Source organism: Cygnus olor, chromosome 3 (assembly GCF_009769625.2).
Source record: "Cygnus olor isolate bCygOlo1 chromosome 3, bCygOlo1.pri.v2, whole genome shotgun sequence".
NCBI lineage: Eukaryota > Metazoa > Chordata > Aves > Anseriformes > Anatidae > Cygnus > Cygnus olor.
The window spans coordinates 78,833,804-78,857,261 of record NC_049171.1 but is presented as its reverse complement, the minus strand read 5'-3'; the positions used below and the strand labels follow the sequence as shown (position 1 = coordinate 78,857,261).

The following is a 23,458-nucleotide window of genomic DNA, read 5'->3' as shown; positions in this document are numbered from 1 at the left end:
TTTTGGACTGCAAAGCAATTATCTTCCTTGCCATAACAAAACCTTTTGACTTGATAAGGCAGATCCGGTCAACAACAAAACGCAAAACCTTCAGTGATTTCCCCAGAACCATTATGTCTTAAGGTACAGGAATTCCTGCAGTCTAGAAAAATGTAAGCCTCACACAAAGCATCATGTAATTTTAAATGTTTGTTTGATGTGATTAATTCAACTCACTAGAGCATCAATCGGGAAACTTGGTTTCACCACCATTTCAGGTAAAATGGCACAACCTCTGTGTCTCTGGCTTTCCTATCTGTAAAATGGCAATAATAGTTGATCCCTTTTATAGAAATGTTTTAATGCCCTCAGAAGAAAGTTACTATATAAAGGACAAATCAGTACTATTCATCTTAAAATACTAATCAATATGTTACCTTTTGATACTTCTATTATCCAATGGGAAAAACATTTTTGAGCATCTCTAAAAATATGAAAGGATTTTTGTCAAATCTCCTTTATGGGGAACACTGACAGCTCTCAGCACAGTAAGCCAAGCCTGATTTTTGCACTGCATCTGCAATATCTTTTATACTTGGGCAGCTGGCACAAAGTGAGAAAATTCATTAACATGCTAATGATGTGTCCTATTTAAAATTCCAGCTCTGATTATTGTGTGATTAAGTCTCTTCCCTTGACGTCTGTTTCCTTATATCTGCAGTACTGTGAGAAATCAACAATTACTAATGAAGTAAAAAACAGGTGACCAATTTATACACAAGAGAAAGACAAACATACACATTTCAGCATTTCTTTTTTTGTTATTGTTCAATGTTTCCCAGACAAAGTGGTATTGTCTTCAGTAAAATAAACATTAAAAAAAAAAAAAAGTTTTTAAGTTGACAGGCACAAAAGATAACAGTTCAAGTGCCAGAAAACACAGGAATAGCTATGCATTGGAATACCTGTGCAGAAGGTTTTAAGGCACTATAAAAGAAAAGAGGGAGAGATCATGATTCAGGGTATGTAGAAGATTATTGCCTGGAAACGACAAAAAAGCAAGAATGAGAGGTGACAGCAGCTCCAGTCAATTTAACTTCCATTCCAGGAGAAAAATGAAGCATCTCCTTTCTGCATTGAAAGACATTTAAACCAATTAGCTTATTTAAATTAGCACAAGCCTTCAAATAAGAAGACAACTAAGGAACTAAGATACGGTCCTCAGTAACTTGGATGCAGGTGGCCCTGACTGAGCAGTGGGGTTGGACCAGCTGACCTCCAGAGTCCCTTCCAACCTCAACCACTCTGTGATCCTGACTACTTTCCCTGCGCTACTTTCAGTACCCTATGCTTAGTTTATGGACAGACAGCTAAGAGCTGAGCTGGGTGAAAGTACAGCACAAGCTCGTGCAAGGAGGGATCACAGGTACGTCCCTACTGAGCATCAGGAATGGATCAGCCAGTCTAGTCCGTATCATTTTTGCTGTATAAAGTTAACATGGATAATTTTGCCTCAAGGGAATTATGAAGAGGGCTCACATGCTCCCTTATAAACTCTGGAGAGAAAGCTATTAAAAAAAAAAAAGAGGACAGTAATGTCCTCAGCTAGCACTGATGGTTACAGAAAGGATTTCTCTGCCTGGCTCGTAGCTATAGATGGAGAACTCAGACTAAGTAAAAACGGTCTGCACCAAGCAATGGTAACAACCACTCTTGCCAATTTTATTGACAGCATGGGCCAAACTGCTCTTCTCAGCAGCAGCGTGAGTTTTATTCATTTCATTTCATAAAAGTTGATGTCATCTTTAAGACTCAATCTGTTTACTATTTTCTAGGGTGTATCAGAATGCTGTTATTCAGTTAAATGTGGTGGTGTCAATCTCATGCTACCATTCTCAAACCTAAAGGAGTTTCCATGCCTTAAAGGAGAAAGTGTAGATTACACAGACGGGTGGCAGGGAACAGAAAAAGGGAATTTATGCATCTCTGACCAGCATGTGCTTGCTAGAGTTTTTATTTTATGTAGGAATAAACTTCTGCTTATGCCTACAGAATCACAATAAATTAAAAAAAAAATCCAAGTAATAAACATCCAGTGTTTTGCAATTTATTTTCACAAATTGTAGGACAGTAAAGGTCAGACCGAGAAGACACCTCATTACAGCTACAGAAATGCAAAGTTAAAAACAGAGTCTCTGAACTGCTAACAATTCTGTTACTTCAGCAATAGTCTTGCACAGGTTTTGTTTGAAATACTGCTGAAGAAAAATACAAATGAGACGTGCATATGCATTATAGGAAGTTTAATTGTCCTAGAAACAAAAGAGCAACAAAATGGACAGATTGGAAGGTCAGAAGCCTCTTCAACTTAATTGCAAATCCAAGCTATGAGGAAGTATTATTGACTGATGTGGTTCTTGCATCACGTGGCTTAGGTGATTACGCACTACTTGGAAGAATATTTTTTTTTTAATTTTTAGCCATTTTACTTCTAACAAAGCAAGTCCTAATCTAGTTGTGTGTGTGTTTATTCTTCTATGCATTTTAAAAATACTGCCTTAGACATATTCAGTTGCCTGAAATCTTTTTGCTTCTAAGATAGCTCTGACTATCCGCTTGCCTGTGAAGAGACATCACGGACTTTAAGAACAGGGGCACCGTCCACTTCTCAACCAACCTACCCATAAGATCCTGAAAAAGGAATGACATTTCAAACCCCGAGAGCTTTATAGTAGCTGTCATATTTATCCTTAGCTATTTAGATGTAACTATAACTGTATGTAATCAAATAAACATTATTCAGCTTTTTCATTTAATCAAGAAGCAAGACCATTTTATCTAATTTCAGAAGAAGGTACAGAAGACAACAGGATAAATCAAGCCGAGGGCTGACTTTGCTATTCTGTTAATTTGTCAGTAGCTTCCCCAGTAATTGAGAACTCCCCCAGTTCCACCATGACAGTGCCACCCCAATTCACTGCTTATGCTTGTATGCGAGCTGCATTTGGGAAGCTGTTTAAACCCACTTCAAGCACAAATTTAAGAAGAGAACTCTTGCCTTCAGAACCACACACGCACTGTACCTCATTCATTCACAACCATCACCAAAGCTTTACTAAATAGGTTGCTATTGTCACAACCAACAGCTACTGTTGACACATAAAAGACTACATATGCTTTTTCTGTACCTGAGTTCATGCACAGTATCATCATAGCTGTTACAATGATGGATTTAGAAAAGAAAGGTTTTGAGAACTGGGCTAAGATAGATCTCAAAAAGCAGTATATTGCTAGGATATCCCTCCTCCCCCCATCATGTACCTCCTCTCTAGTGAAAATAGCTGACAGATTATTCAGCATATTGCTTATCTAGGTCCTGGACAAGCTTCCCTCAGAAAACTGGTTATGTTTTTTGTTTGTTTTTGGTTTTGTTTTGAAATGCACAATGGTTTGTCAAAGCCAGTAGACTTCCAGATGCCTGTGACTGAGCAAAAGCAGTAACAGCCGGTGAACTACTTACCAAAGGCAGTCTCTCCTTGTTCAAGTTCTTGTTTCAGTCTGTTGTAATCGTCTTTAATTCTCTCTAATTTTCGGATGTTTCTGGCACTCAAAACCTGCAGCTCATTTAGAAGTCCTTCCAGACCCTCCTTCTCAGATGTTAATGATCTTATTTCTTCTGTCAGATCCTTAGCAGTACCGAAATTACTTCCTGCATGTTTTTTGGGGGCAGGGGGAATAGGGAGGAAAGAGACAATGAAGGAGACACTTGCAACATCAGTAGGTTACACAGCAAACAAGGGAAATGAAGCAACTATACTTTCCAACAGCAAACAAAAACCAAATCAGGAAAGAAAGAAAAAAAAAAGAAGGCTGTTTTGCAAGTGTCCATTTTATTAACATGCTTCAAAGAGTCATAATTGCAGCAGATTTAACCTCATGCACATAGAAATAGCTTTTTTTTGTTTACTGATACAATTAACTTTTTTGGAGAATATTTACTCCTAGGGTCTGCACTTCAGAAAGTGTCATACTGAAATTTCATTGATCATTGTGCTGTCACTTTTCTTACCATCTTTTGGTTTTGGAGAAGACCTCAACTCACAATACTTCTATGGTAGGTGCTATCAATCTGCTAGACTCTAAAGTATGCCTCCTTGAACAACGAAGCACTATGCAGCTGTTCACAAGCACCAGAAGGTTGTTTATAAATGAACATCACATTTCTTAAACAACAAGCGCCCACTGAAAAGATCATCAGGAGAAAATTCTGAGAGAACATATTTAAAAGTCACAACTCTCTGCTTCTGACTCTCCATGAAGTGTGAAATCTCAGAGACGGGCAAAAAAACCTCAAGTATTGCCAGCTCACTTTGCCCTGTAGTTTTCAAAAAGTGTCCAGGTCCTTTAGACAGGGATCCAGACCAAAGTTCAATTCCCAACCAGTTTACAGTTTAGCCTAGTAATATTTGCCACCTAACCTTTCTGAAACCTAGTTTTATAAGAACCAGGAGAGGAATGTTTCCTTACTTCACATAGAAGTTGTACTTATAGATACACTAATGAGAGAAAGATGCTCTACTATTAAATGATTTTTAAATGGCAGTACCTGCTACAATGCTACATTTATACAGCCATACCTGTGTTTTTTCAATGACTCAGCAACTTGATTTACTTAAAAAAAAAAAAAAAAAAAAATCTCAAAAGACTACCTGAGAAAAACAATCTCCATGTAGACTTGCCTACAAGACTTAAAATCTATATAGTGCAAGAACTAAACTCCAGCATTACCCTGACTTAGGAAAAACATGGCACTATGATCTAGTAAGTAAAGGCATTTAGAATCATAAAACCACAGAACGGCTTGGGTTGGAAGGGACCTTAAAGATCATCTGGTTCCAACCCCCCTGCCATGGGCATGGATGCCACCCACTAGATTTACCATTTATAAAATTTACTCTTGAAGCAAATACTAATGTGAAGCACAGCCAGTTACACACATAAGATGTCTCATCAGCTTCTAAACTATGTGCATGATTTTAGGCTCATGAAATTTGAAGTCATGAAGTTTGTAGCGCTACCAGCATTATTCAGATATAAAAGCTTCCTTGGACTTTTCCTTTTTTCAAGAATATAATACATTATTTCTTATATACAACAATTTTTTAATTCAAGATGAATTCCAAATCAAATCCACATCATCCTTTTTGCCTATTGTCTCAAAAGCATTGGTCACAAAGTCTTAAATGGGCACAGTTGCCTTCTGGTCATGTAAAAGGAGCAAGAACAGAATGAAAGTATCTGTACTAGTCAGAAGACTGCAAATCAGTCCTAGCTGCTGAGAGTGGCTCCACTCCTCCAGAGCAAAAGAAGGAATGAAAACACTTCCACCAAATAACCACAAACAAATAACTGAAACAAAGGTTTTACCAAACCTTTTTTCCTTAAAGTAGTTTTTGTTTCTTTTTAAGAGATCAAAATTTCCCTATTTCTACTTCTCAACTAAAACCATTTGCCAGTTCTATCTTACAATTAATCATACAACTAAATAACTATAAATTATTTAGTTGTCTATTTACAAATAGTAGAATCTGATGTTTACCAATATATTTATTGAGAAAAAACAGGGCAAATTTTACTATCTTAATGTCTCACGTTTCCAAATGGGCAGAACAGAGCAGGAGGTAAGTATGACCACTACACAAAACTGCTGGGAAAATGGCAGATATTTAGACATTTCTAAAGCAAGAAGACCTATAATTAAACAGTGTACTTCTATTTCACCTGAACTCATCCCAAGCATCAGCACACACGAGTCTTAATAAAACATGAAGGCAAGAGATTCTTCATTAGAATCTGGTGCTTGCTCTTACGTTTCAGAAGACAGGAAGGAAAAAAAGTATGATATTATATATGAATGTTTTATACATAGCGAATGGATACAAATTCCCAGAGGGGAATTTTATATCAAAGCTAAGGCTATGAGGAAATGGCATCAGATACATGCCCAGGAGCCAAAACTGCCTGATGCAGCTTCCCTGACTGCACAAATGTCTGAAAGTCTGCAGTGAAAATTCAGAAGAGCAATATGAACTCATGCACCACAGGCGTCATCACTGAGCTTCTGACCTCAATCACAGCAATCAAAATAACTCTTTTCGAAATGCCATAAGAAGGCTGATTTAAAAATTAATATATAATCCCTAGCTGCCAGCATTAAAAAACTGTTGTTTTGTGTTTAACAAAGTCACTTTGGATGATGTAGAAACATCCTTCAGACACATGTTAAAACATTTTATTCTGCTAGTATCCATGAAAATGGTAAAATTCCTCTCTTTGATAAAATAACTATTTTTCTTAAGCAAACACAATAACCGCTGCTTTATCAACCACTCAAAACTGCATTTTATTCAGACGTACCACTAGAAGAACTAGTTGGATGATACCAGATGAATAAAGCCAGGCATAACTCTTCCCAAGAATCATGTGAAGTAAAGTTGGGATTATAATAAAATCTGTAGTCATTCACCTGAGCTTGGCCAAACTCGTATTTCTGCTAGTATAGCACTTCAAAGTCCTATTTTCATTTTCCAATTTGAAGTATACAGTGCTCTGAACAGGTTGAGTAACATGCTTACAGCACACTGTTATAAGAAGCTGAGTATGTACACTTTATAGTAAGGTTCAAAGTTACCCAAAAGTCAGCAAAACAAAAATAAAACCAAAACACCAAACAACAACAAAAAAACTGTTTGAACTTCCTCCTTAATCTTGCCGTGTGGGGCCCTCTCCACTAATGCACCTCCTCCATCTCCTTCTCTCCAACCAGTGACATCAGGTAAGCTCCAACAGCTTGATTTGAGTGCCAAAGAAATACCAGCCAAATCAGGCAAAACAATCCATACTGGAAAAATTAAAAAGAAAATAAAAAAATATATATTCCCAGGCACAATGTAGCTATATAATTCCATTTATTCACCGTAAAAAAATGAATAGTGTATTTAGATTATTTTCCTCTCTTCCTGAAAATTGTACTAGAATGGCTACATACTGCAGCTAAATGGTACTCTGCACATCAAGTATCTGTTCTTCATACATAATTACATGCTATTTAAACTCATGTCCACAGTAACCACTCATCGTCAGAATATACTGTATAAGGCAGACTGTCGCCCACTTAGGAGCCTCAAACTAACATTACATTATTTTGATCCCATTTGCCAGCAACAAATTGACTAAAAATATCATTTGAAATCTACCCCATTTTGTAAAAACCAACAAATGGGTTATTACTTAAGCTTTGCTCAATATTTCCCTTGCAAAACATAAGACAAAGTTAATGGCCCAGAGCCTTTTTACCCTAAGTTTTTATCATATTTATGCCAGAAATTATGTACACTCATAGTTTCCATCATTTATACTCAAAGCAGAGTGGTATGTCCCATCCCTACTGAAACTAAATTCATTACAGTACAAGCAAAGGAATGATTTTTGCATAACTCTAAAGCATACATGCTGGACATCAGCCTGAATGCAAGAAAGAACAGACTGGTCAGTATTTATCATTACCTATAAGCTTTTTCTTCATAGACTAACGCTACCTTTAATAATACATAGAAGAAAAAAATTATTTTTTACCTTAGGGCATTTACCACCATGGTATTTATCAAAGGCACTGGAATTCAAGGCTGAAAATCCTCCACCCCATGATTAATGAGAATACAAACCAATTCCAACACCAGAACAGAACTTGAAGAAAATAAATATCATTCAGCTTCTCACAAAGAAAAGAGAAAAAGCTAAAAACGTGAGGGGAATAATAGATTTTGGAAGCAGTAACAGTATAGCAGTAACAGCACCTTTGAAAACACAAATAGCATATGAGGGACACTCTATCATCCCCTGAAAGATTTTTAAAGAATTCCAAGCATCTGAATCACAATTACTGTTTTCAAGTAATAACACATGCCAACACTTCTTTTGAAGCAGCATGCAACTGAAATGATTGATATGATCCTGAAAGGTAAAATAAAATAATCTGGCCCCATTCTCTTGACCCCCCCCCTCCCTTAAGATATTTGTATACATTGATCAGATCCCCTCTCAGTTTTCTCTTCTCCAGGCTAAACAGGCCCAGCTCTCTCAGCCTCTCCTTGTATGAGAGATGCTCCAGTCTCCTCATCATCTTTGTAGCCCTTGCTCCAGGAGCTCCATGTCCCCCATGTACTGGGGAGCCCAGAACTGGTCACAGTACTCCAGGTGAGGCCTCACCAGGGGAGCGAGGATTGCCTATGAGGACGTTATGTGAGACAGTGTCAAAAGCCTGACTGAAATCAAGGTAGACAACATGCACTACTCTCCCCTCACCCACCCAGCTAGTCATTCCACCATAGAAGGCTATCAGGTTGGTCCCCTTGCTGAGCCCATGACTACTCCTGATCACCTTCTTCTCCTCCATGTGCTTGGAAGTATGCCCAACTCAAAGTGACTCCTGAACTCAAGGACTACCCAATGGCACAGACACAAACGTGTGCACACAAGCTTCCCCACACAATTGGTTTCCCCTGCCTTTTATATCCCCCAGCCACCTTACGCCTTTCAATCTCTTGTTCTTTTACATCTCCCCTCTCTCCTACCTCTGCCTCCCCTCACTACCACTGCCAAAGGAGAATAAATGACATGCTCATGGTTGGGAAATGGCCCAGACCTGAGCTCCATGATTTTGAGGGCTTCATGAAATCACCCCCTTTTTACCAACCAAACCAAGAAAAGAAAAAAAAAAAAAAAAAAGAGAAGGATCATGCTACCTAGATTTAGGCACCAAAACCTCATGCGCTTAAGTTCAGGGGATTGTCACCTTGGCTTCCTGGACAGTCTGTGGAAAGAGGGAAAGCATTGATGTGTCCTACAGACTGCACAGGGGTTTTCTAGCATCCCCTCCAGACCACAGGACAGCCTTTCCAACTGTGTGAAAGCATCTTCACTTCACAGCTCTCCCCATCTAACGTTTCTCCTCTGAGCACAAATCTCCAGAAAAGGAACTGCCAGAAAGATTATTCTCCCCTCTCTTCTCCTCCAGGGAGAGCAGGTTAGGTAACAGGGGAGAAACAGAGTAAGTTGCTACATGACTGACTGGCTGCTGTAACAGAAGCAATGATTTTCTGCTGTCTGGTCACATATCGTGTTAGAGCTTCAGCTACAACAGATTATCTTGGAAGTTCACTGAAAGCCAGTAACACCCAGCATTCACAGTTGGAAATAAGATAAAAAGACAAATAACATAGATATCTGAGGTCTATATGACTGTTTAGGAGTTGGTTTTAGGGGCTCACAGGCATTATCTTTTAAATGGGTTCACAGGCTTACCAAAATGTACATCACTTGTAGCAATATACAGCAGTAAACTTCAGTTCGTGGAGCATGAAGTGATCATTGTGGGAACACATGCCAATAAACAGCGTTGTATGCTGGCACAGGACACTGTGATATGGGCATGAAGAAGAATTTATCTCAACATGCCTCTGAGCCATCAATCTAAACTGCTGCTGGAAGCGAGATGCTGAAAGTGGAGAACCAATTTTGTCATCTGACAAGACACAGGTCTCTGTAGGACTCCAGTTCACCAAAAAACTAAGCCTTCATGGGAAAGCATAAAGAGGCATTGGTATTCTCATCTCGAAGACAAGCTGGATTCCCCACCTGTCACCCAACAGTATTTCTCAAATGTTAAATATACAAACGGGAGCACCATCTCCTTCCAGTGGAAGATATTAAAAGCTGTATCTAGCATGGCAGGGGAATATATCAGCATCTTGTTGAGAACCTTATGACCATTATCTAATCTGCATGAAATGACAGAAGGTAGCAAAGGAATGAAACCAAGACATCCACATCACCAAAACACAGAGATGCATGGTTGAAAAGGTCCTTCAGCCTGTACTGACATCTTCCAGTCTGACTGGTCCCCTCTCTAGCATACTCATTCCCCACAGAAATGCCTAGCACCAACGCTGGAAGGCTGGTTTCTTTTTTTCTTTTTTTTTTCTCCTTTCTTACAATTGCTGTTTGAGCCATGCAGAACTTAAATAAGCATCTGAGTAGGCAAAGAGGCAACAGCATCAGTATTAAATTTTGTGTTTAGTATTTATGTCATGTTATTTCTAAGCTACACTTCTATGCAGGAATAAGGGGGGAAAAAAAAACTTTTTGGTTATACTACTCGAAATCACTCGACTGGAAATCAGTATTTCCAGTCACCTCCCAATATCAGTAAATATCAGATATTTACTGATATTGAGATAGTGCTAATTATAGGATGATGACACAAGATCTCCTACTGGTATCAATCAGAATACATATATATTTTTAAACTACTTAAAAAATCACCTCACTAACTTCTGTGTTTGGATCTAATTTGCATTTGCAAAGACATAAAGAAAGTTAATGACGTGCATCACACAGATAACTACATAATGAATTCAGTTTTTCATTCACATTTGCTTAGCTACCCACTAGCCACTCTGTGGCTATCTGGTCTTACGCTTTAGGCATTCTCAAGAGAGGAAAAAAAAATCACATAGAGCACATGAAGAAACTGCAATATTTATCAAACATAATGTATTCTATTCACATACAGGAAACAGACCGAATGATGACTAAAAATACATTTTAGTTTACATCCCTCCTCCTATTCCCAAATTATTTTCTCACTAAGGAAAAAAGAGAAATGTACGATTTCTCACATATGATTTGATTTCTTGCAAATCAACCTACAGAAGGAAAATAAATTTTACTAATATTTCTACAGTTACATTTATACTTGCTTACATACCATCCTATTTGAATTTTCTTACTGGTTTAGGTTTATTTGATCTGCAATTTATTTCCCCCGAAAATTTTGTGCTACATACACCCACCATGCTAACAGAAAGAACATAGTATCGTGTTCTGCCATATTCTTCCCACACCTGATGACAGAAATTTTATAAACATGTTAAGAGCTATTCTAAGAAGCAATTGTTATAATTATCACACACAGGTTTCTAAGCACTGACATCAAGCTATTTTTTTGGTTGTTTTTAATTTTTAAAAAATCTATTAAATGGTAACCCAAAAGATTTCACCAACAAGTATTCACAAATATGTATGTCAACCATAAAATCTCATGCCATCAAGAGTACTTGTTAGTTATATTTAGCTAAAGCTACAGATTTAAAACCATGAACAATATAACACAATTCTGCTAATTATGTTTGGAGAAAAATTTTGGACTAACATCTCAAGAGTATGAACTCAAAGTTATTTATCACAATAGGCAAATGCCAATCAGAAGTGAAGGAGCTGCTGATATGGAGGACCTGAATTTTAACTGTTGATACAAATAGCTCTTGACACTCAAGAACAGGGTTTTTTTTCATATGAAATCTCAACATGATGTAATCAATCTATTATATTTATTCTACTACCTTCAATAATCTGAACACATCCAACCCCTTTTTCTTTGCCCTCCAAACTTACTTTTACACTTCTGCCAAGGAAGAAGTAGTAGGGAAGAGGAACTTTTACATATGTGGCATCACCTCTAATGTCTTTACTGCATCTTTTATTATACAGTCTTAAGATTGAGGTATTGGACTGACAGGAATAATAGAATTGCTATGCTTACATTTCATTTATTCTCTCAGAACAAGATCAGTTATATTTGCATATGTTCTGGTGCAAATACACCAATACTGTAAATCAGCGTGACAGCAACAGAAAATACAGTTCATACAGAACATTAATGTTGTCTGAAGCTATCCAGGTAACAATTAAAGGCTGAGGTATACATCAAGCTTTCCAAATCATTACGTCATAACACGTGTAAGATCTGACAATGTATTAATAACTGTATTCTTAAGTTCATCTAACTTAAGGGATACATGAAACCAGATACATGCAATTGCATTCAGATGCCTTTTAGCTTTGACACTGTTCCAAAATCCCCTAAAACTAACTGCTTCCTCACAGAAAATGCTATATTAAATGAAAACGATGTAACATCTCTTCAGAGGAAAACAGTTGTTCTCAGTATCCATTAGCATTGTTATTTGAGGAAATTATTTGAATGACTGATCCAACTGCTACGGTAAAAAAAAAGCAGAAATAACATTTATCCTTGCCTAAAGCTTCCAAGACTAAATGAAAACTCCTAAGTATGTCCAGCAAAATTTACACTTACTGCATTTTATATATATACACTATTAATAATTGCCTCTGTATCTCCTACTATTCCAAGGCTGCCTTTAAATAACTGCATATTACCCAACTGAAGATTCTCTCACCTTCTAACATTTTAGTATACCCGGGCTGTTGATTAACCTTCTGTTAGCTGAATGTCAGTTCAGGGGATACGTACATGCAATATATTGCTTAAATGCTGTCCAGTATTTTTAAGGTGGAGACATATTTTTTAACTATGCCTTATTTAAGGGATGAGTATCCATGTGTTAGGCATAAATGAATGACAAGAACTGAATAACCTCAGCCTTCTCTATATTATCCACTGCTCATTGTTTTCACTTTGTTAAGTAAAAAAAAGCTTTTTTTTTTTTTTTTTTAAATCTCCTTCTTCCTCTTTCCTCTTCCACATTTACTACATCTTTTCTTCCCAACTAGTTTCTCTACTAGCTGCAATTCACTCTGCATCCTGGCTTTTCTGTTTTTATCAATTCATGAGCTCAGACTAAAATATTTCTATTTTTTTGCAGAATCTCGTCTCAACTTTCAGGTCTTTAGAACATTACTTGTCATTCCTGTATCCCTTGCATACTACTCTGCATTTAGCATAAATGAGTGCCATTATTACACTACAGTGTCTGCTGTTACAAAATAACCTTTCACCCTTGATTTTCAACCAGTTCCCTCCATCTACAAAAATCAGATCTAAAATACCTGCTCCCTTGTATGTTTTTCTACCTCCCCCACTGCCAACCTGTGTTCATCACCTTTCAACGTGTTTAATCATCTTCAGTGCTTCCTTCCCAACTTACAGTCAGTTATCTGTTATAAACAACCAACTATTATTATTAATTCCATGCTTTTGATGCTATTAGTTGACCCAGAAAGCCTCAGTTATCTTCCATTTCTGATGGTAGCAACGAGGGACTGCTTAGGTATTTTCTCTTCACACAGGGACATTAAATTGCATTGTTTCGCATCTATTGCCTGAGTTTCAGAAGACACATTTTTGCATTTTTGGTATACAATGCAATACCTTTTCCCCCTACTTGCCTATTTCAGCATAATTTGTTCCTCATCAAAGTTACACATCTCATCTTTTTCCTCGCATCTCTGCGCTATCAATTCATATTTGGTTATATGCCAGAAGTTCATGTTTTTCTTTTAAAATTCCAATAATTCTCTTTACACACACACACTTAAGGCATGTAACACCCTGCTTCATCATTCTCCTGCTTTGCAGTTACAGACATTTTCATTCTCCAAAGCCTGTATTTTAATTTTTTCCCCCCTTAAAAGAAAAAAAAAAAAAAAGTAGCTCACTTATAGGCTTAAAGTCACCAGCTTCCTACAAAGCCAGACTTGAAAACCCATAATTTTTACAACAAGAAAGAAACCCAGGAAGTGTGGTACAATGTACCGCATGTCTATACAATTGTGTTTCCTAGGGTACCCTAGGAATGGAAGCTAGCCAGCTATGGAAGCTAGCCAGATTCAGAGACATCAATAATTAAGTCTTGATAACCACACATTAAGTCACAAAGCCCTCTTACTGATGTCAATAGACACAATTTTAGACAGGGATTATCTGGAACTTTTTTGATCTTTTGTTGTTTTTTTTTAATGCGTCTCTGTTGTTTTACAGTCCAGTATGCCTCAGACAACCTAGTCTTTGCATATGAGTCCATACGCATTATTTATTAGCAAGCCCAGGATTGAAAACCAATTTCCAGATGTTCTTCAGAAGGCTTCCACCTGCGACCTTACTCTAAGTAAACCACCTGAAGACAGAAAAACTTCTGGATGCTTATTTTCGTGAGAAAGCATTCACAGAAGTGGGGCATTCTCTCAATATCACTGGTGCTTTTCATCATCTACTACACGAGCTAACAATTTTTGGATTTACTTTTACACATACTATAGCTAAGAAAGAATTATTCTACGTGAAAGTATAGGTTAAAGAGGCATTACTACGAGATTTTCAGTTGTGAGAGACCCCACAATGTCTCTGGGCAACCTTGCTCCACTGTTCAATCACTCACACAGTAGAAAAAGCATTTGCTTAAGTTCAGATGGACTTTGATCTGCTTCAATTTGTAGCACCAAAAGCCAGGACGTGATAACAGTGGGTGCTTGTTTCTAACAGATAACTAGTCACAAGATGGGAAGGGGGTGTCAGAGGTTTTCAAAGATGTTCATGAAAGATGTTGTATATGAAATTACAAAAAAAAACCTACAAATTCTGTTCAGGCAGAATTCCCAGAAAGATAATAAAAGATTTTTGCCTTAGCGACAATTTAAGATTGTACTGTTCACAGTCATTAAAATTGCCTGAAGTAAGACTTTCTCAGAGTAAGGAAAAAAAAGAAATAGCGCTTCTTATCAGTACCAAGAAATAGTACCAACATTTCTTAAAAAGCATGAAAAGGCAATCATAGTCATAGTACTGAGAAAACAATTTATAGAAATATCAGCATTAAATTGTCTCTTGAATTCATCCCTGAAACAAGCAATCTCTTTTAAGAGCTAACAAGTATAAAATATTGTTACGAATGTTTTGGAAATAGTCCTCAAGTTTCCATTAACACTCCCAAAGTGTCATACTGAAGTACGTATCTTCTGGCCAACTGCTTCCTGCTGGCAGCACAAAATGGTTGCATATCCAGTTTGGGGGATATTTTGTTCTCCATAAAGTCATACAATGGCTGGGGAAAACTTTGACCCCATTTCTGAAAGCAAGAAAATTACCTACATTCAAATAGCCTAAGGGCAGAGAAGGGTGATTACTTAGCTTACCTTGTAGGTGGACACAGAGAATTAAATAGGGTTTCCATTCTGAAAAGAGTCATGAAGAACAAAGAATCTGACCGTGCTCAGCAGCAATACAAGATCTGGTCTTTAATTTCCTTTAGGATTTTGCTCAAATCTGACATTATCCACTTCTGTCAAACAAACTATGTGACATCGTACAAGGTTTCGATTTAAAACTGTTCTGTGTACAGTTACAAGATCCTAACATCTAGTTGAGAAGGTAAATGACCATCAGATAGCTACAACGTGTCACTTTGACACATATTAAAAATCCTCTAGTCTCTCTTCTTTCTTTAGTGTAAGACTGGAAAATTTCTTGTACCCAAGTCTACATTCCTTTCTCTTCAGCTTCCTTCGAGATGGGTGTCTGGTGGAGAAACATATACGTACACAGTTGCAAACAGTTTGCTGAATTAGAAAAGTCACCTCTTCAAATTTAGAGAAAGAAGTGCCCTTTTTTCCTTTTTTTCCTTAGTAAACGTGCACTAGTCCCAAGTAACTGGCATGTAAAACCATTATGAATCAGACTGTAATCACATTTCAGTGTTTTACTGATTGTAAATAACATGCATGAGTGCTCCAAGGACCAAATTGCTTTTTTGCTGCCAACATTAGTTGTTTAATGATCTGAATAGCAGTAGCAGCCAATTATTTTACTCTGTTTTAAAATGTCGTTTACAGCCATATTTGCAATTATTACACCTTTATTATGAATTTATTATGACTCTTAGCTAGAGAGCTCAAACATTTAATTTGTAATGTCCAGGAAAAGCTATTGATAATTATTTACCAATTTCACTTACGGAAAAATATTGTGTTCTCTGCCCATTTACTGCCTACCACACAGGATTCTCTTAGCCAGTAGTTTCCATCTGTGGAGAGAGGCCTGAAGCACCTTACAGAGGACGTGACACAGCCTGGTTCTGCCAGACTTGCCATGACTTCAAGGCATCTAGCTAAGTGCAGATCAATGAATTTTCCCAAGAAGGCTCAGCTGTGTAAAGGTCTAACACACTACTCATCAATGTAAGCCTTTCTCATCATTTAAAACTTACCTGATACAGCTAGCATTTTGGCTTCAAGCAGAGCAGGTAGTTGAGTCTCAATATCACTCACTTTCCTCCTCAAAGTACTGCGGAGTTTCTGACTTGTGCAAACCTAGATTGAGGAAGACAGCCATGATATATAATTCATTCATGTAAAAATATAAGGCAATTTAAATGGGGCTTCAAATGTTCTTGGTTTACAGACATGACATAACATCCTACAGCACAGTAAAGAAGCTTAATAAAAAGTGATGTATTTACAGAAATATCAAAGATGAATCAAGATTTCCAGGCTTTGCCACACATTCTGTTATAAAAATAGAGAACAGTATTAGCATTAGCTACCTGGATGACAAAGGACATGTTTCACCACTAGATACTGAGGTTTATTTAGAAGAAAGGCCAACTGACACACTGTACATTTTCAGATTAGCAGTGATGCCTAGAACGAGTGGAATGTAAATGAGACAGTGTTTGGAGTTTTAAGACTTCATAATGCAGAATGCCCAGTGATTTTTATACAAAAGATACCATGCCACACAACTAAAAAAAAAAAAAAAGCAGCTGTCATTCTCTGAACAAGCAATAACAGCTCAATATTGTATTTCATTTCACAATCAGGAAACACAGCTGAATTAGGTTCAGGTTTCTGACTTTCCCTCTCTCTCTCTTTTGTCTTTTTACCTGGAAGTCCTTCAGCAATGGATCATAACTGCTATTAGAAACACGGAAAGATATAGGGGAGGAAAAAATAGATTAAAAGAAAGGAAGTTCAACTGTTTCAATACTATTGGTGTACATTACCACCTCAGAACGACCTTTTTATATTGTACACAGATTATACAACTACATATTCAAAAGTGTTCGTTCTTACTCAATATTGCGTCATTTGCAAAGGAAAGCAAAATGAACAGAGAAATCCATCTAACTAATGCCTATGCTCTTGTTCTGAAGGCAGATATCAAGTAGTAGCTTAGAATTGCAGCTGACACTTGAGAAAACATTGCATTCATTGGAAGCAAGGGTAAAGCAATAGTCAAGAAAGAGACAGACCAGTTGTGAAGAGATGAGATGTGAAATGAAATCTCCAGAGGAAAGTTTCCCTGCTCTTCTTGATATTTTTTTCTCAAAAACAAGTGTATATACCATGCATACTAACAGAAGCACAGCTATCACGCTACTTTTTAAGAGCCTTACAGCGATAATGACTTATCTGTTTGCATAATTATAACAATTCAGATATGACACTAACTGTAAATCTTATCAAATGGTTAATAACCTCTAGCTGACAGCACGTTATAACCACAGATATGTCGTGATTTTTTCTTGAGTCAACTATCAACACAACTATCCTCCAAGCAGTAAAGACTTCAGTCTCCCTATTAATTTAAAAACATATATCTCATCACTTCTTCACCTATTATAATTTTTCAGTTCCCAGACATTTCACTTTATTTCAGTACCACCTTCTAAGTGACTTGCCTGCTGATATACTTTAAATGTTAAAATAACCCAAACCTGTCAGAGGTGAAAAAATATACCCAAAGAACCCAAAGGCCATTTCTGTCTCACATCTCCAACATAAATCTTAAAGTTTTTAATGACTTCCTTCTAAGCAGTGTTCTCTCTTTAGGGGTACTGAATGGCTCAGTGAATTGCAATTAGATCAGGAATCTTTCAGCTCTAGGAAAACTGCATGAATACAGCCCATGCTGGTGGTAACTTAAGAGTTATTACCACTAGACAGCTGTTTGGCAATTATGCAAAATTAGCTGGGAGGAGGTTTAATCAGTTTCTAGTGAACACTGCCCACTTTGTAAGCAGTACTGTCACAGAACGAAGCTTGCTGGCACTCTTTATTAATGGATCAAAGGCAGGGACCAGAAGCTGAAAGGAGGTTCCTCTAACTCAGAGATGATTCTTCTGGAACATGAGATAAGCACATTACTGAGCCTCTGCATGTATCTATGTCACACGCGTTCTGTGGATAAATGAAAAACATTAATCTTCAGAGCTATCACATGGCATAGTTCAACAAAACTAAATGAAAGACTGGGCAAGGCAAAATAATTTAACATCCTCTAAACTAATAGCTCTGCTTCTACATTACATCAATTCTACTCTATGAGCTCCAACTCCTTTAAATTTTTCTAAGTATTTTATCCTAATAACATCTAATATTATTCATTACAGTAGCTTATTCAGCCACTGAGGAAAGCTTATTTCTTAGCTAACAAAGATGACAAATTCTCACAAACAACACCTTCCCTTGCTCCACTTCAACATGCTATCCTCATCTAACCGTCTGCATGTCCAGCACTTATGCTCGTAGCCCCAGCAATGCCCTTGCCTTGTTCCCAGTGACCAGCTCTGCTGCACTCCATCAGACAAAGAGCTCCAGTTCTTTACAGACCAATCTTACAGCATCTATTTTAAAAATCCTCTTCAGTGTTTTACTGGTTGGTTGGTTTTGTAGACTTCCAGAAAAAAAAAAAAAAGTCTCTTATTTAGGAATAAATCCTACAAATCTGGTCTTCAGATACATAAACAGTACTCAAGAAGGCAAACTATATGAAAACAGTAGGATGCTGTTCAGCAAAGGTACGTGAAATCAAGCTGAAAAGAAGCAAAATATCAAATTTACCCATGGTCATCCTTTTCCATCTTGCCAGTGTATGATGTTAATCTAAAGTGGCAGAAACAGGCAGAAGGACACAGACTAAAACACTGAAATTAACTCTTCCTCCAACAATCTCAAGGAAAAAAAGAATTTTAAGTAGCCTTCACATTTCTTTATAGCCATAGTTTAGAAAAGACATGGAAATTCTCTTTGCACTGCCTGAAGAAAAGAAGAATCTGCCTTGATTTCCCATACAGCACAATTTTGCCACATGCAAAAGCACACATTAATTTCTGAAGGAAAAATGTGGATAAGGGGGATTATTCCCTTCACTAACAAAATAATATTAGCTTTTGTAGCCTCAACCGAAAATAATATAGGTAAGGCAGAAAAGGCCACATAAATACTTGTGGTACAGGGGGGAGGAAGAGGCCTTTGACAAAGTAGCATTTTCCCCATACAATAAAAGGGTTTTAAAGACCAGCTCTATTCAGGTTGAGAAGAAAACAATATGATGAGATGATTTGAATAAATCAAATAATAAATCATTTGGAGGAGTCTGATTATCTGCTTCCTATTTGCCTTCTCTAATAAATAAAAGCCATCACACAAGAATGGAATTAAATTAAAATAATATTTTACCTACTGAATATTTAAAGAAACAAATGTGCTGTGGAATTCTACCACACAGACTTCTCAGTTGCTACCCAATGTTTCAGCTCTTATTTAAAAAGACTTTAGATACTATGGTTATAAAATAAAACTTAAAAATGTACACATTTTCAGGGGAAAAGGCAAAATCTATAAATTTATAAATTATAAATCTATAATTTATGTTTTACTTTGCATATAGCTTGAAACAACAAATCACCTTGAGCTATGAAATCTCTCATTCATTTTAGTGGATGATCTGTAGGTCAATTGCAATCTTTTCCTTGACACTTTATTCATAGTCATTAAAAATACAAGGGGGAGTGTCATATTATAATGTCTATACTAATATTTCCCAAGAGGTGTGCATATGCAAAGAATAGAGGAGAATGAACTCAAAATAAAGTAGAAGAGGAGCAGGGATAGGTATTCAGTGCAGTCAACAGCTTTTTTTAACAGTGCATGCTAAAAGTACTCGGTATAATGATTCTGAAGAACAAAGGATAATTTTTCACTAATTTTGGAGAACTATTTCTATTAGGAAACTAACATGAAAAAAATTAACTTATTTCCAAGAATAAATAAATTAATGATTAAAAAATATGAATATTTTCCCCTTCCTGTTTCATACAGATCTATAAGAATTAGCTAAAATAAATAAACCTCCTTCCTAGAGCACTCCAGAGCTTAGGCACTGCACTCTTAGGCACAATGAGCATTTTATGATAAAAAGGAAACTTTAGGAGTCTCTTTCTTGGAAGGAGGACCATGAGAAATAAGAGAACTAAAAGAAGAGTATAACATCTCTGATTAAAACCAAGGTATGACAAATACACCACAACAATTATTTTGGCATTCTTATGGAAGGGTGAGAAATAGATTACTAGCTTGTTATTAGTGAAAGAGAGGGAAAAAGAGGAACTATATTAATATTCTTCCTTCACTCCAACCAAACCAGTCAGGTAAGAAAGTAAGAAGCAAAAGGGTGAAAACATTCATCTGTGACCAGAGTTCACTTTCTTTTCATGAAGAGCTAAGGAGTCTCTTCCTAAATTGAGGCCAGCAACAAGACTGCTCCCTGGTAAACATAAGGCAAGAAACAATAGATTACTCCATCTGCTTTCTTAAAAATAATCTCTGTGGCCTGTCCAAATTAAGTATCTTTTTATAGAATGTATGATTAGAAACATTTAAATGCAAAATCTGTTCAGAAGAAACACAACAAAACAAACTTTCCAAAATACAGACAATTCATTAAAATGCAAGATATTATCTGCTTCTCTAAATACTTTGAAGAAAAATGAAAACTGATAACTGACGTGTACTTACTTTGGCAGTAGTTTCTTTAATGGACGTGCTGAACGATTGTTCTTTTTCCTGAAGGCTAGAAGGGATTAAAATAAAATAAAACAAAGTTGACCTTCTCTGCTCATCACGGTCTGTTTCACAACACACATTTTCATATGGAAGCACATAGGCTTTAAGATGACTCATAACAGCACAAAAAGACAAAAATCAAGACAAAATCCATAAATTTCTATCCAACTTCTATCCACTTAATCCCATTTGTTTACAAACTAGTTTATAGAGTAGCTTTACAGTTCTTAATTAACTGGTTATATTTTATAACACATTTCACCATCTAAACCACAGTTATGATTACTTGTGTAACTGTTGTATCTTAGAAGTTCAAAGCAGGGTCCAGGGCTGGCTCCCCGCTAGGCTACCAACCAAATACCTAACAAAAAGGCAGTTCTAGCAGAGTTTGCAGTCAACTATCGTCTTACAACCCAGTTTCCAAAACTGCCAGGAGAAAATCAAATGCAGTCACTTGTTCTCATGGTAATTTTAAATATCACTACTCATTTTCTTTAGTTTAATAAAAACCTGCAAAATATTTGCACCAAATTGATTCAAAATTCATCTGAGATTTTGAGCATAATCTATGCTTATGTGAGCAAATCCAAGATTCTCTTCCATAAACAAAACCAGTTAAGTTTAGCACTTTGATATTATTGAATATAAAATAACTCTGTGATTTTATTTACAAGCACTAAAGACACAAGTTACATTTTAACAAAGTTCAAAAATTCAAGCCAAATCAAAGGCTAGGAGTGAGTACAGACATTATTCTTGCCACAGTAATAGTTCCCTCCCTCCTATTTTGCAGGTGTACCTTTTTTACAGTGTTCAGTTACATTATCAGACACCATTTTCTTTTCCGTATGACACCTCAATTCAGTGTACATGACAGTCAGCACTCCCCATCAGCAGCATTTCAATTCTTCCTTTTAGCTGCATTGTAAAAATTCTCCTCCTTTCACAGCCTAAGAGTGATATTCTTCCTGAATAAAGAAACTTTAATCTATTTCTCAGCCTTTCTTTAGTGTTCATCGCTGAAGTACCCAAACATTTCAGAAACATCACAGGATTTATTTCAATGATACCCTTGCAAGATAAGGCAAGCTCTGTATTCATTTTCCAGGTGAGAGAAACACAAAGGCGCTGTCATTCAGAATGCACGTTAACACCGAGTGCCCACTTGGATGTGCACGCAGGCCCTGCTGCCCACCACTATGCACTTCAGTTTTTCTTTCTAGAACTTCTTAATTCCTATTTTCCAAGCATAGCACCTACTGAGTTCCGCTTCAAAAGCCAGCACTCATGTAAGTCCTAATGCCAATGTACATCAGGTTGGAGCTGCATTCAGTTACTGAGATCTACAGGAACCGGGCTGTAATACCCTGCCCAGCTTCACACGGGAAGCGATACAGACTCAGAGGCAGAATCCAGCTGTCCCGTACATCATTTAATTGCGTTAATGAGGAAGCTATTTGTATTGCTTTCCCTAATGCCCTGTTTCACGGCGCGCACACCTTTTCGGCCTGCAGAACAGCAAGGCCAAGCACCTCATTAACACCACAGTGCGTCGGGATCCCTCCAGCTCCAGATGAGGCAGGCCCTTCAGAAATAGCTTATGGCACTGTCAGCTAACGCCTGTGCAAAGCAACAAACACAAATACAGATGGCCAGCCCCACGCGAGTGGTTTAACAACATTTCCCACATAGCATTCTCCGATTTCTCCCTTAACAACTTCTTCTCCAGCAATACAGGGGAAAAACGCGAAACGCTACACGTGAAATTATGCCATTAGCAGCTTCCTGCCTGCCCCTGGGCATGCCAGGGGGAACAAACTCTTTCGCCATTTCTCTTCTCAGACTGGGGAGCTCCCAGGGACTTTCAGCATCAACCACAAGCAGCGTTCGAGCTGGCCAGGTTACGTAAAAAAGAACCGGGCTTTGTGTACAGATGTCAACTGGGAGCAGCAAGGCTGCAGTGTGTAATTGAATGAATAATGGGTGGCTGACCCAATTGTTCTGAAACTGGCTTATAAAATTCAACTCTAAAGATCCAAGACATAATAAAACGTAAAGTGCAGTTATAGCCAGAAGAACAACAGTATAAAGATGGCACCTCTATTTAACAGACCTCCTCAGTGTGCATTTCCTCTCATCTGTTTATTTTCCTCACAAAAAGCCCCCCTCCCTCCCCAGGTTCACACGATGGTTCACTCCTCTGCACAACTCACATACCTAACAGCGAGATCAATTTTTAATTTATTTTTAAACTATACATCCAAAAGAGCATTACTGTGATCTAGCTGTAGAGCCCTTGTTGCTAACAAGGATGCACAAACCCATGTGGACTTTCAGGTGCAGTGCTGAGTGGGAAAAAATACCATCTTTATACTCCTGTTTCTTTTTATTAGCATCTATCAAGTCACTGAAAAATAAATATGGAATCACACGCTGCCATTTCAATGAAAGCAGCATTTTAAGAGATAAATTTATATTAATCTGAGCAGTATCAGTAAAGAATAACAGCATCAAATAAATCATAGTTCTGACTCAAGCTAGTGATAGGCATTAACCACAGACTGTAATCAGTTACAGTATTAATGCAGACTCTTACAACTGTATTTTTATTATTTACAGCATTAATTTCACAGTAGGATCTTGTTTTGAATTTGTTAGCCTTCAGCATGTTACTGTAGGAATTCCCTACCCCTTGTAGGGATTAGTCCATCATACAATTCACATGCAACAATCGAAACTGGGTACAAACCAGCCAGGG

The 23,458-nt window shown here is 37.2% G+C and overlaps 1 protein-coding gene across 7 annotated transcripts in view; it reads right to left on the bottom strand.

Moving 5' to 3' along the window:
- DISC1 (DISC1 scaffold protein) overlaps positions 1–23,458 on the bottom strand; it is a 202,486-nt gene that overhangs the window by 98,212 nt on the left and 80,816 nt on the right. For all 7 annotated transcript variants that reach the window (XM_040551461.1, XM_040551465.1, XM_040551462.1 and 4 more), the window contains 3 exons: positions 20,653–20,707; positions 16,062–16,164; positions 3,500–3,688 (listed from right to left, as the gene is read on the bottom strand). In XM_040551461.1, coding sequence (XP_040407395.1) covers positions 3,500–3,688; positions 16,062–16,164; positions 20,653–20,707 — 347 coding nt within the window. The remainder of the gene's footprint in view (positions 1–3,499; positions 3,689–16,061; positions 16,165–20,652; positions 20,708–23,458) is intronic.